This window comes from Saccostrea cucullata, unplaced genomic scaffold (assembly GCF_032062105.1).
Source record: "Saccostrea cucullata isolate Sc308-1 unplaced genomic scaffold, CSIRO_AGI_Scuc_v1 ctg30, whole genome shotgun sequence".
Taxonomy (NCBI): domain Eukaryota; kingdom Metazoa; phylum Mollusca; class Bivalvia; order Ostreida; family Ostreidae; genus Saccostrea; species Saccostrea cuccullata.
The window spans coordinates 205,538-220,233 of NW_026930705.1; the positions used below are offsets into that span (position 1 = coordinate 205,538).

Here is a 14,696-nt window from a genome sequence, read left to right on the forward strand (position 1 = left end):
ATTTGCGGACAAGTGTTTAATGAAACTTGTAATAAAGAAATGTCCATTTTTTCTTTACATTTTCTATTTGCTTGATGATATTTTATGGTATATTCACAATATTCATCCTTATCTGTTTATTCCCGAGTTATCCCCTCTTTGCATGCAGACATTTCTCAATTTCACCTGAAAGTTACATGAGTTTACGAAACTTCTAATAGATGTAATGTTATGAGGATATGTGCTATGATATCATGTAAGCTATAAAATAACAATCTGAGAGACATATCGTGTTCACCTGCATGTGAGTGATGCTGATTGTTCGAGGGAGACCTACAATTAGTCAGATACAGTCCAAAAGTGGAAAGTCCAGTTGAAAATCTTTTTTGGAGTATATCAAATGATCAAGAGAATGTCCTCAAGAAAGCTTCAACTATCCAGATATGTCCTTATGGTATGTATTTTTAGGTGACCCATAACCATCTGTTAGTGTTTTCGCACTTCGTCATGCCTGTGTGTGTTGTGCGTACACTTTTCACATTTTCGACTTCTCAAGAACCACTGAGCTAATTTCAACCAAACTTGCTACAAAGTATCTTTGGGTAATGACGATTCAGGTTTATTTAAATAAAGGGCCAAGCCTTTTTTCAAAGAGAGATAATTAAGAATTAGTGAAAATGAATTGCATCTTTTAAAAATCTTCTTCTCAGCAAGAACCATTGGGTCAAGAAAGATGAAACTTTTATGGAAGCATCCTCAGGTAGTGTAGATTCAAGTTTGTTCAAATCATAACCCCAGGTATAGGGTGGGGCCAAAATGGATGATTAAAGTTTTACATAGGAAACTATATATTAAGAAATATCTTTAAAAATCTTCTTCAGAACCACAATTTAAGGCAAATAAAGATGAAACTTATTTGGAAACATCCTCAGGAAGTGTAGTTTCAATTTTGTTGAAATTATGACCCCCAGGGGTAGGATGGGGTCACAATGAACGATCAAAGTTTTACATAGGAATACAAAGGGAAAATCTTTAAACATCTTCTCCAGAACCACTGGGCCAAGAAATATGAAACTTGCCCACTGGGGTAGGGTGGGGCCACAATGAACGATCAAAATTTTACATGGAAATGCATTGGAAAAGTCTTCTCAAGAATCACTGGGCTAAAAATAGCTGCAGATCTGTAGCGTTATGGTTTTATATATTTGTCTTTGACCATAACGCTATGCAAAAAAGGTGCAATTTACGGCGCAAGATTTTTTGCGCACTTTTGGGGAGAATTTCTCCACTTTCCAGCATCGGTCAACAAACTTCCTTTAATTCCCTAATCCTAGGCCCATTATTTAACTAATTTGTATATTTTATCCATCTCCCAACCCTTTATAGTCGTCTCTACAAGTGATAAACTCGCTTGATTAAAATTATTTGTTAGATTGCTGAAAATTCACCTCAAGCGAGTTTATTGCCTGTAGGGACAACTATAAATGGTTGGGAGGTTAATAAAATATACATATTGGCTACAGAATATGTCTAGAATTAGGGAGTGAAAGATAGTTGATTGACCAATGCTAGAAAGTGCAGAAATTCTCCCCAAAAGCGCCAAAAAAAAAATATTGAGCCGTAAATTGCACCTTTTTTGCCTTACGGAATCTGTAGCGTTATGGTCAAAGACAAATATATAAAACCATAACGCTACAGATCTGCAGCTAGGCTAAGAAAAATGAAACGTATGTGGATACATCTTCAGGTATTTTAGATCCAAGTTTATTTAAATCAAAGTCCTTTGGGTATAAAGGTGGGGCCACAATGGGCATTGAAAGTTTTACATTGGAATATGATGGTTGATCAAAGATTTCTGCTTGTCTACATGTCTTATTTATATGGAAGCATCTCGGTAATATTAATTCAAAGGACAAGATAGCGTAAGACCCCTTTTTAGCCCCTGCATGATTTTGGGTGTCTGTCACAACTGACCTCAAGTTGTGATGGGTTCTTTAAATTTGTATTAGCAACAAATAATATTTTGGAAGACCTCCTGTTCACCAAGAAATAACAAGATTCATAAAAATTAACAATAAATTTATCTACATATGTACAATAAACATGAAAACGGCCAAAAGTTCAATCATGGTCATCACTGGACAGATTCACACTTCACACCACATCGCAATGTATGGTCCACCATATTGTCCCTTATTGTCCCTTTCGGTCCACCATATCCTAAAAGTAGCCTCACCACGTACACCAATCCTCCCATCCAGAACAAAAGCTTAATATACAATTTTGGTCACCTACAATTTTCACAGGGTTTTCTAATGAAATATTCAAAACACATATCTGTTCAAAATACTAGTTTTTACAAACAAACTACAAAAGAAAACATGTATTTTTTCCATTTAACAAGTAAATGAATTAGAGCGTAAATATATACATTCTCGCTTTATTGCGAACAGTTTTAGAAAATTGATCTTTAAAGCTAACAACAAAAATATTGTAAAGTGTAAAAACTTACTGAGCTGTGGCATTTTATACATAAAAGTCAGACTGTCGGCCCCCAGGTCTTGCTCTCAACGCCGCTACAAACATCCCTGAATCCCAAGATCACACAGCAGGGGAAACAGTACACACCCAAGTTCACACAGCATGGGTTATATAAGAGGCACACCCAAGATCACTAAGCATGGGTAAAGTATAACTCACGGCGTCCAGACCTCATCTGACAAACACTAGCCAACACCCGGTATAAATAACTGACCAGACTAATCAAATGGGTTCGACGAGTATACATTGATAAAAATAGCAACAAGTACAAGTCAGTGACCAATAGTGTGTAAATGAAATAAACGATAACTCCTAACGCCCAAATAAAGATAACTCTCACCAATACCTGTACAATAAGCTAATATCGAACATTGACACTATGTCACTTGTGACAGTGTCTTTCAGAATGATGCAACAGTTTATATAAAATAAAAACCTGTTGTCAACCCAATCCACAAAATGAGTATTGGTTGTAAGATTTGAAATACACAGAGGTCACATTGAGGTCAGAAAATAGGAAAATTTTTGAATTTTCGAATTTTTAAGCCAATTTTCATTGATTTTAGAGCACATTTTGTTTTGGAAAACAAAGAGCACAAGCTTGCATATCTACTAAATTTATATATTTTATAAACTAGTATCAGATGCAGTTTATGTGTAAAAATCTCAGATAGGCAAGCTTGGGCTCTATGTTTTCTGAAGAGAAAAGTATCTCAAATATGATGAAATTCTACTAGAATTGAGGAAATTCAGAGAAATGTCCTACTTCTGCACCCTCTGTAATTCAATGAAGCCTTGGACTAATCAGGATGCCAATTATCTGGACCTTTCATGCTACGGGGAAAATTTATGGGGAACAAAATTAATATTTATATTTGCCAAATATATTTGTAAAAGCTATGGTTTAGGAATCCAGCTGTTTCATGAATCAGGATTATTTACTTGTTAACACCTGAATCTCGATTTACAAGGCTTGACTTTACCTGTGAAACTTTTGTTCAGGTACTGGAGAGCGAGTTGAAGGAGACAACAAAAGCCCTGGAAGAGAATGACATCAGAGCATTGCTGGAAACGGACAGTAAACCATCCAGTCCCAGGGAGACAATCATTGGATACCCTTCCTACCCACTGTACAGGGAGATAGGCAATATGCTGCAGCTATGGATGGAGAATAAGTAATTATGTTTTAACCAATACAGTAAAAACCAGTATATATATATTGTGTCCTTGCTAGCACTGACTGCATAATGCACTAATACAGTCAAAGCACAGTATATCATGTCCTTGTTAGTATGGACTATACACTACATGTAATACAGTCAATGACCAGTAAACCATGTCTCTCTTAGCACTGACTATATATTAAGACAGTCAAAGCCTAGCAAGATTTTATTTTTTTCATAGATATTGTCCAGTGCTAGATCTACCAAAATATGATCTTCTGGATGAAAAATCCTACACTCAGGCAAGGTAAGTTGATTAACCTTCAATCATCTAAATAGAATAGTATAAAATCAAATATTTACATTCATGGTAATTTTCTTTATGAAATCCATTAGAAATCCATGACGTTCAAATCTCAATAACACGCGCTAAACCTTGTCACCGCGCATTAGAATACACAGTAGGAACTATATGCATTTTCAATACTTTATGAACACCAAAATATACACTGTTTGACACAATTTAATAAAAAAAAATTAACCTGTTGAATAACCGAAAAAATACAACAAATGTGCATTAAAAATCAATTTGTCACTTTTTTTCCTCGCAATGATGGTTTGCGTTATTTAACATTACGATGTCACAAACGTCACAAACGGCTCTTATGTCTATAAAGCACACCAGTTTTGAAGGGCACTAAATTCACATTAAAGATAACCGAAATAAACAATTATGAAGAGGAAAAATTAAAGAATGTAAATATAAGTATTGAATTCATATTTTGGGATGTCTTCGGTCCTATAACACACCTGGCGCAAGGCGCAGTATTCAATTTGTCGGCAGGGCCAGGTGTGTTATAGGACCGAAGACATCTCAAAATATGAATTCAATGCTTAAATAAAAATATAAAATAAAAAAATATGAATATAAAATCAGTCATATATCATGTGAATTAATATATTTGCTGTTACACCACTCCATTCTTTTGTGGTTTACAGAGAGGCCAATTTTAAGACTATCACCCCATTGTTGGAGGGCCTACTGACCCTATGGGAGCTTTGGGGTGAGGAGGAAATAGCACACAGGGTCAAGGATATACTTCTAGTAAGATTAGCTATCAGTTTAGCACACAGATTCAAGGATACACTTCTAGTAAGATTAATTGTCAGTATAGTACACAGAGTCAAGGATATACTTCTAGTAAGATTACCTGTCAGTTTTAAATTGTCAAATAGCACACAGAGTCAAGGATATACTTCTAGTAAGATTACCTGACAAATAGCACACCGAGTCAAGGATATACTTCAAGTAAGATTACTTGATAGTAAGCACACAGGGTCAAGGATATACTTCTAGTAAGATTACTTGATAGTAAGCACAGAGTGTCATGGATATACTTCTAGTAAGATTACCTGTCAGTTTTAGATTGTCAAATAGCACACAGAGTCAAGGATATACTTCTAGTAAGATTATTTGATAGTAATCACACAGAGTCAAGGATATACTTCTAGTAAGATTACCTGACAAATAGCACACCGAGTCAAGGATATACTTCAAGTAAGATTACTTGATAGTAAGCACACAGAGTCAAGGATATACTTCTAGTAAGATTACCTGACAAATAGCACACCGAGTCAAGGATATACTTCAAGTAAGATTACCTGTCAGTTTTAAATTGTCAAATAGCACACAGAGTCAAGGATCTACTTCAAGTAAGATTACTTGATAGTAAGCACACAGAGTCAAGGATATACTTCTAGTAAGATTACCTGACAAATAGCACACAGGGTCAAGGATATACCGTATAAGTAGAATTTTTAGCGAAGATTTAATTTTGGCATTTTTAGCGAGGGTGCCGAGATCGCTAAAATTGAATATCGCTAAAAATTAATTGCGCATTATTTGTAATAGCTTCTTTAGTGTGCATTTAAAAATCGCTAAAATAACATCTCGCTAAAAATAAATTACCAGTTTTTAAGGACAAATCGCTAAATTTGCGTCTCGCTAAAATTTCCACTTATACGGTACTTCAAGTAAGATTACTTGATAGTAAGCACACAGAGTCAAGGATATACTTCTAGTAAGATTACTTGATAGTAATCACACAGGGTCATGGATATACTTCTAGTAAGATTACCTGTCAAATAGCACACAGGGTCAAGGATATACTTCTAGTAAGATTACCTGTCAAATAGCATAAAGGGTCAATTATATACGAGGGGTGATCAAAAAGTTCGCGAACTATCTCTATATCTACAAAACAACAATTCAGATTAGAAAAAGATGTGGTACACACATACCCATACATAAGTTCTATAAATAGCATAAATAAAGTTTTGCTACTTGTTTGTGACGTCACAGTATGAAAATGACGTCACTATGTAGGTCACTTGTGACGAAAAATGGTTGTTTCAGTCGTACTCGTTCAACAAACGACTGTAAAATTTATGGTATATCTTAGAAATCCCTTTGAAGTAGCGTATAATAATTTGTACACAGTTTATTAAAACAAATGACTACCTATAAATTCAATCCATGATTGGATTGGTCATTTTAGTGAAGGAAGGCAGATGGATAAAAATGATACTTGTTATGTTGCCCAGTAAAAGCAAGTTTGAAGAGAGATGTGTTTTTAATTATGCAGTTTGTTATCAAATACCTCCAATTTACGCTTTGAAAAATAGTTGAATATTTCAACAATAATATAATTATTAAATACTTAAGATATCGTTTACTTTAGATTTTAAACATATTAGATATAATAAAAAGGAAGCACCCATTCTCTATCCACCTTGAATAAACGTCTCCCCCGAGACAGAAAATTTGGGTTTTGATGGTCGCAATGCTTATTTTTGGATAGGATATTCTTATCCACCCATTCTGCTGCCAAGATTTGACCATTTCTGACAAATGAACTGTTCTTGTTATAAAAATTAACTTACATGGAAAGAAATATAAAACTCTAAAAAATCTTTCAGCTTTTGTGACAGAATGCTTTGGAGGGGATCACTTGACCCCCTATATCACGTGATTCGCGCATGAGCAGAACGGTGGCAGATTTGCATTAAAATTGGAGAGGAATAATTTAAAATATGATCAACACTGAAACTAAATATTATTTCTTTTATGGAAGTTATTCAATTAGTTCGTGAACTTTTTGATCACCCCTCGTACTTATAGTAAGATTACTTGATAGTAAGCACACAGGGTCATGGATATACTTCTAGTAAGATTTCACTGTCAGTGTTAAGTTGTCAGATAGCACACAGGGTCAAGGATATACTTCTAGTAAGATTCACTGTCAGTTTTAAGTTGTCAAGGCTGCCATAGTAACAAATTAAGGCATGTGTGATGTATATGTCCAACAAATGGTAGATTCTAAGATTTCTGTCTAAACCAATTTTGAACTAGTAATTAAGTCCCATTCTTTCAATGATCATTATGGTGTGTGTTCTATGAAGACTGTCTGAAAAGTTCAGGAACGATTTATCAGTTCATAATGTCATGCTTTGAATCAGTTCTATAACCAGTAATGAGCTCTCAATGAAACATCCTGACAAAAGCAATTTCTTTAACATTTGCCAAGGACAAATATCTATTGTAGATATACATCATGGTCAATAAGATTATGTCTAGATGGAACAGTTCACCAATCATTTCTAAAGATGATCTCTTAAATTCCCTGAAATGACAGGATATGATTGGTTTTAAATAAGTCCATTTTTTTCATTTATGGTAATGTTATTTGGGACTCCCAGTGCAATTTTTAGCTCACCTTTCGGCTTGTGAGCTTTTCTGATCAAAATTTGTCCATTGTCTGTTGTCACATTTTCATCTTATTCTCAAGAACCACTGGGCCAATTTCAACCAAACTTGGCACAAAGTATCCTTGGGTGAAGGGGATTCAAGTTTATTCAAATGAAGGGCCACACCCTTATTCAAGGGGAGCTAATTCAGAAATAGTGAAAATTTGGTGGTGTGATTTAAAATCTTCTTCTCAAGAACCACTATGCCAGGAAAGATGAAACTTATAGGGAAGCATCCTCAGGTAAAGTAGATTCAAGTTTGTTCAAATCATGACCCCTGGGCTAAGGGTGGGACAACAATAGCCGGTTAAAGCTTTACATAGAAATATATTGGGAAATTCTTTAAAAATCTTCTTCTCAAGAATAATAAAGGCATGAAAAATCATATTTATATGGAAGCTTCCTCAGGTAGTGTAGATTCAAGTTTGTTTAAATCATGACCCCGGTGGGTTGGGCGGGGCCACAATGTCAGATCAAAGTTTTACATAGAAATATATAGTGAATTCTTTAAAAATCTTCTTCTCAAGAATAGCAAAGGCATGAATGATCATATTTATATGGAAGCTTCCTCAGGTAGTGTAGATTGAAGTTTGTTTAAATCATGACCCCGGTGGGTTGGGCGGGGCCACAATGGCAGATCAAAGTTTTACATAGAAATATATATGGTGAATTCTTTAAAAATCTTCTTCTCAAGAATAGCAAAGGCATGAATGATCATATTTATATGGAAGCATCCTCAGTTAGTGTAGATACAGGTTTGTTCAACTCATGATCCCCGGCGGTAGGGTGGGGCTTCAGTGGTGGATCAAAGTTTTACATAGAAATATATAGGGAAATTCTTTAAAAATCTTCCTCTCAAGAATAGCAAAGGCATGAATGATCATATTTATATGGAAGCATCCTCAGGTATTGTAGATTCAGATTTGTTCAAATCATGACCCCTCCGGGTAAGGTGGGGCCATAATGGCCGATCAAAGTTTTATAGGAGTGAAACGGTTCACCGCGGTATTTTTTCTCGGTTCGATACATGATACAAAATCTCTACTTTCGGTTCGGTTCGTTTTTCGTGCAGGATCGTCATTCAGTCGGGTTTGGCATAAGGTATAAACATGCTTTTCTGTATAATTAGTTCAAAAACGTAAATTTTTGTGGACTTAAGTTTGTAAAATAATTTTTAACAGTCAAATCAATTAAATTGATTTATTATATCCATTTCGCACATACTTTTTTTGACTAGATTACTGGTAAGTAAAAGAAAGCATAACACAACAGTTGAATTAGTTTCCTTCTATCAAAATGTATCGTATTGAAAATAACCGAACCGAGACCAAATTTTACGATACGTATTGAACCATGAAGGAGGCATATCGTTTCACCCCTAAAGTTTTACATAGAAATATATAGGGAAATTCTTTTATAAAAATCTTCTTCTCAAGAATAGCAAAGCCATGACTAGTCATATTTATAGGGAAGCATCTTTAGGTAGTGTAGATTCAAGTTAATTTGTTCAAATCATGACCCCTGGGAGTAGGGCCGGGCCACAACATGGAATCCCAAGTTTTACATAGACATATGGAGAAAATTTTTTTTGAAATCTTCTTTTCAAGAATGGCAAAGACATGATTAGTCATAATTATGCATATGGAAGCATTCTCAGGTAGTGTAGATTCAAGTTTGTTCAAGTCATGACCCCCGGGGGTAGGTGGGGCCACAATGTAAATTCAGATGTAAAGGGCAATAAAGCCACAGGTAGTCAAAGAAATATGCAAGCATCCTTAGTTAGTGTAGATTCAAGTTTGTTTAAATCATACCTTCTCCACTTTAAGGATTGGTTGAGATCACTTTTGGGTTTAAACTTTTCAATAATAAACTGATATCTGCTTTTTTCCAAGCTACAGTGCTCATGTGAGCAATGTGGCCCAAGGGCCTCTTGTTATTTTGTGTCTATACATGTGGAGCAAACTTCAAAACTCTTAAACTCTACTGAGAACAGGGAGAAGAGGGCAACTCATTGGTCTTGTGAACGCTATTTTGCAAGATAAAAGGGATATTTCCATCAAGGTCAATTTATTTCTTTTTTGTCAGTGGAGGACAGTTTATTTTAAAATGCTGCCCACCCACCCCCTTCATCATTCCCCTCAAAATTAAATCGTCCTCCCATAACCATTCATGCACCAATGGAAAATTGTTATTTTTTGGTCTAGAAATATTTTTATTTACATATTGAGTGTACATTCATTTTTTAAACTGAGTAAATTGGTGTACCATTGTTTTAGATAATTCAAGCCCCTCTAGGGTTTCACTAAAATGTGTACCATAGGTTTCACATTTTTTTGGGGTGGGTACAATCTTGAAAATTAATACAGTAAAGTGTTCAAATCATGAATATATTAATTAGAAAATGAAGTATAGACTATAGAAACTTACCCTTTATTTTAGATTCTGGGAAAGAGGGGCATGCTGGATTTATTGGGAGTAAGAAAGACAGTGGGCACTCAGGAAATTTGGCCGGCCAGTCGAGAATGCCTGGAAAGATCCTTCACAGAAAAACACAGGTACTGTTACTCAATTACTGTATAAGTACATTTTTCCGCGCGGTATTAATTTACGCTATGTACGCGGTCACAAATTTTCCGCGGAAATTTGTCCAAGCGTACTTAATATAAATGTAAAGTAATTAGTGACAATCTAGAAAATCCGCGTAATTTTCTACCCGTGGATTAAACAGAAATAGAGATTACACGGAATTATGACCCCGTGGAAAAAAGTACGTCTACAGTAGTTTGGGAATTACTGTATACATGCAGGGTTATTTTTGCAAAGTATAATTTCACCCTGTCATACTTACAAACAATTTCACCTTGTTTTAAATTGTCTAGTCAGTTTTCTCCAAAGAGATTTTTTTCTGTCTCTTTTGAATCCAGTACAAAGGGGTACACAAAAAAATATAGAGTGAATGTTTCACGGCATTTAGTACAGTACAGCTATATGAGCCGCTCTTTTATTTTACTTTTAGTCCCAATGCAGAGATCAGTGTCGGGGCCAGAGCACTGTCCAAACACTACCACAGAGACAATTCAACCTCATGGTGGGGAGGCTGCACAGGAAGTGGGTCATCCTCTGTCTGTCTGTCTGTCTGTCTAGTTGTCTCTCTTTCTCTCTCTCTCTCTCTGTGCATTAATGTAGTTCTAAAGCAAAGTTTTGAATAAACAAACTCGTGGTGAAGCAATGATTTTTTTTTTGTCATTTCAGCTGAAAAACAGAAGAATGAATATGCATTGTCAATAGTGAACAAAATTTTAGACAATGCGACCTGGATTAACATTCACTGGTTACCAGTAAGTATTTGTAATTATTGGTGTTAAGGTGTCTGTATAATTTTGTTTGAAAGTTTATCTGCACATAGTGAAAAGATAAGAGGACACTAGTTAATATTGGAGTCCTTTTCTTTTGTAGCATGATGTGTACATACTAGAAGTCAGGCAGGAGGAAGGTAAGAATTTTAAATTTTACTTAAATGTGGGTCTCTTCATACCTTGAAACTAGCCCAACCTAAAACCCATAGCACAGTAATTTAGTGAAATTTACATCTTTTGGGTCAAAATTTCTTCAGACTGCATAGTAAAATTAAATTGATTTTATAATTGTTAAAATAATTGAAATTCTTCCTAACACATTGGCTCATTGAACACATTTTTGCTAAATATAACTCTGAACTTCATTTCCTCTTGTCAAGGGTTAAAGATTCAGGTGGGGCTAACTTCATCAAATCTGTAAAATGCTCTAAATTTTTAAAGACTTCTGTACTCTAACTTTTGCACATCTAGTCAACAGACTTCATGCATTTGGTAATGAGCAAAAAATACTTTTCATGATTTTGTGATTCATGTCCACACGATTTAGTCTTGGGATCTTTGGATGGAGCTTGGCTAGTCATATCTAGAAAAACTTGTGATAGTCAGCTGATTGTGAAGCCCTTTGCACCTCTTGTTTTCTTAGATAATTTTGTTTACCATTGTGTGCACATCAAATAAATTCAATTTTCTTATTGTCATTATTCTCCACTTTCGTGTGTTGCTTTCATACTCATGAAGGAAGAATGATTTATGTATAATAATTATGCACTACAAGCATCAACCTTATTTGTCAGTTAAGGGTAGTTTATTATTATTCATGGTTCCTTCTTCCCTATCTAATGACTCCCTGTATTGGTCGTATATCAAGGAATCTGAATTTGGGGACTGCGTATTGTTATGTCGGACCAGTTATTGGAAATCAGAGAATTTAGGAGGAAATAAATTTGTTATTTTGTGAATCAATTCCATTATTAACAAAACAATTTATGGGTATGCTGCAAATCATGTGTCAATATTGGGAGTTTGGGTTTATATAGATGAAGCTTTCTTTGTAAAGGCTTTTCTTGGCAGGATTTGCACTAGTTTACTGTGTATTATGGAAATCAATTAATGTATAGTATACACTTCAGTGATCAGGAAAAATAAACACAGTATTTTAGGATTTATTTCTAATTCAAAGAGTTTTGGTCCCTCACTTTCCGATTCTTAGTGATTGGATGCCATCATTTATGGCATATTGAGTCAAATTTGAACGTCCTATCATATGTCATTTAAAAATGATCGCCAAAGTTAAATTTTTTGAAAATTAGGTCAAAATGAAGGTCAACGTCAAGGGTTAAAAAAAGATAGCTTGCTAATGATCTTGATACAGGCAATGCACATGTCAAACATGAAGGCCCAATCTCTTCTCATTCAAAAGTTATAAGGATAGATATTTTTGAAAAGTAAATCAAACTTCAAGGTCAATTCACAGGTCAAAAATCATAGTATATTTACAAAGGCCTTGTCATAGGTAATATAAATGTATAATATGAAAGCACTATTTTTACTCTTTGAAAGTTATGACCAATTTAAAGTAATGTTAAAGTTATTGAAAAGTAATTCAAACTTCACGGTCAAGGTTAATAGGTCAAAATTCATTATATTTGGAAAGATCTTGTCACAGGTAATGTAATTGTAAAATATGAAAGCCCTATCTCTTCGCATTAAAAATTTATGAACAAGGTTATAAAGTTTTGGTGACAGACTGAGAGACAAATGAGATTTAATGTTCCCTCGCTTTTGCGAAAGTGGGGGACACTAAAACACTTGGGACACTAGAAAAAAGAGATTATTCTTGATGAAAGGAGTGAAATTTAAGAATGACTGCATAACATACATGGTCTCCATAATATCCAAAGGGATATACTGTGGTATTTAGTAAATATAATCAAACTTTTGTTTCTTATGACAGTTTTTCTTTGTTTCTGCAGGGTATGGTGCGAGGTGGACAGCAGATGGTTCTTCTTTTAGAGGTTTCCTGGAGCCGCAAATGGTGGATGGCCATGCAGTGGGCTGGAAACACTGAACTCTCTATGTAGCTATAAAGAGTTTACAGTATGATTGTCTACAGAAAGTTTACAGTATAATAGTCTCTGGTGACTTTTACAGTATGATATAGAGATTTTACAGTATGACATTATATTTATACGAGTTTACAGTATGATACACTTTAAAAGAGTTTACAATATGATGATTTCTTAAGAGTTTAGAGTGTGAATGTGTTTACAGTACAGTGTGATAGTGTATATTGAGTTTGTTTACAGTGTAATAGTTTAAAGAGAGTTTACAATATGAAAGTGTATATTGAGTTCGTTTACAGTTAAATTCTATAGAGTTTACAGTATGAAAGTTTATATTGAGTTTGTTTACAGTAAAGGACATACGCAAGGTACCTTACCTGCTGATAATTTTTCAAGATATTGTAAATTTAAGCTTATAATACCATTACATGTTCTTAGACAAAAAATCAGCATGTAATACCAGGGGTTTTGAAAAGATATAAAATTATGAAATTTTTCGCATTATTCAAAGAAAAATGTACAAAAATTACAAAACATAAATTCCAGATTTTTTAAAATCAAAATTTGTTTGAGAAGAGGTGTACAAATCCATATATAGACATTAAAAGTATTGCACACAGGTCCTTCATTTAGTGGAACTCTTCAACTCCAGGGAAGAACCCATTAATGTGAGAAGAACATTGCGTATGACCTTTTAAGATTTCACATTTTATACAGTGTGTTAAGTCCATGGCAAACATGGATTTTATTAGTCCATTTGTCTGTCTGATTCTTTTTAAACTTTTCCATTTTAACTTCTAATTTTAACCAAAGTTTATACAAAGCATCCTTGGGTAAAGGGAAGTTTAAATTGTTAAAAAAAAATGAAAGATCAAGAAAATGAAGGCTAATCAAGTGAAGACAAAAATAGAATGGGGTCATAAAAAAATCTTCTAGAGAACCACTGGGTCAGAAAAGCTGAAAGTTATAAGGAAGCATCCTGGGTTTAGTGTAGATTCTAAATATGACTCCCGGGGTTAGGATGGGCCACTATAGGGAATCCAAGTTTGACATTGAAATGTAAAGGAAAAATCTGAGCATCCTACTCTTTTTTCCCTTCAGCGGGGGACATAAGTTCTCTGAATTAGCTTGTTTCCTCATAAGCGCTCATTCAGAACTGTACACTACCATATTATTCGAAGTTTTTGTTGCTTGGTGTCTCATTTCAATTACTCAGCAGAAAAGCTTTATGAAATCCCTTAAGAAGTTCTTTTGGTTCATGATACTGTATTTTGTTCTGCCCTTGTCTGATCATTACATGATCATTACATAAACCAACTTAAAGAAGATTTTTTTTAGTCATACCGCTAATGATGTATTGGAGAGAATTATATCACATCAGTGCAGCCTACCCAGACAATGTAATGAGACCTTTACTAAATAATTACTCTTTTGAAATACAATGTGTCTCTGTGTTTCTTTTTAGAATTTAATAAAAGTAAATGTATGCCAGAAAAAATTGTGAAGAAATGTTGAAAAATTAATTGCATGTATGGTATAATTTAGCATTGTATAATATTTTTTTCTGTGATATTGTAAATAATGGAATAAAATCTGATGTAATGATGTAAAAACAGTTTTGGTTTGGTCTGTTGTTAATTTCCTGTGAATTTGAATGACATATGTAATCCTGGGAAGAGAGAGTAGAGTTTCAAAAATGCTCACTCAACTTACCTTAGTCTGCAAGTCTTGTAAGAATGTTTTGATTTTAAAAAAAACCAAAAAAAAACACTAAACTCGCCCAAACG

At 34.4% G+C, this 14,696-nt stretch overlaps 2 protein-coding genes across 2 annotated transcripts in view; one reads left to right on the forward strand and one right to left on the reverse strand.

The window, feature by feature from the left end:
- LOC134229722 (SUMO-conjugating enzyme UBC9-B) overlaps positions 1-14,696 on the reverse strand; it is a 74,007-nt gene that overhangs the window by 54,569 nt on the left and 4,742 nt on the right. The gene's annotated exons all lie outside the window — the stretch shown is intronic.
- On the forward strand, positions 183-14,525 carry LOC134229711 (uncharacterized). The gene is made up of 9 exons (XM_062711483.1): positions 183-433; positions 3,523-3,695; positions 3,925-3,990; positions 4,683-4,788; positions 9,930-10,045; positions 10,507-10,598; positions 10,743-10,828; positions 10,947-10,983; positions 12,820-14,525. The coding sequence occupies exons 1-9, from the start codon at positions 380-382 to the stop codon at positions 12,912-12,914; spliced, it is 825 nt and encodes a 274-aa protein (XP_062567467.1). The 5' UTR covers positions 183-379; the 3' UTR covers positions 12,915-14,525.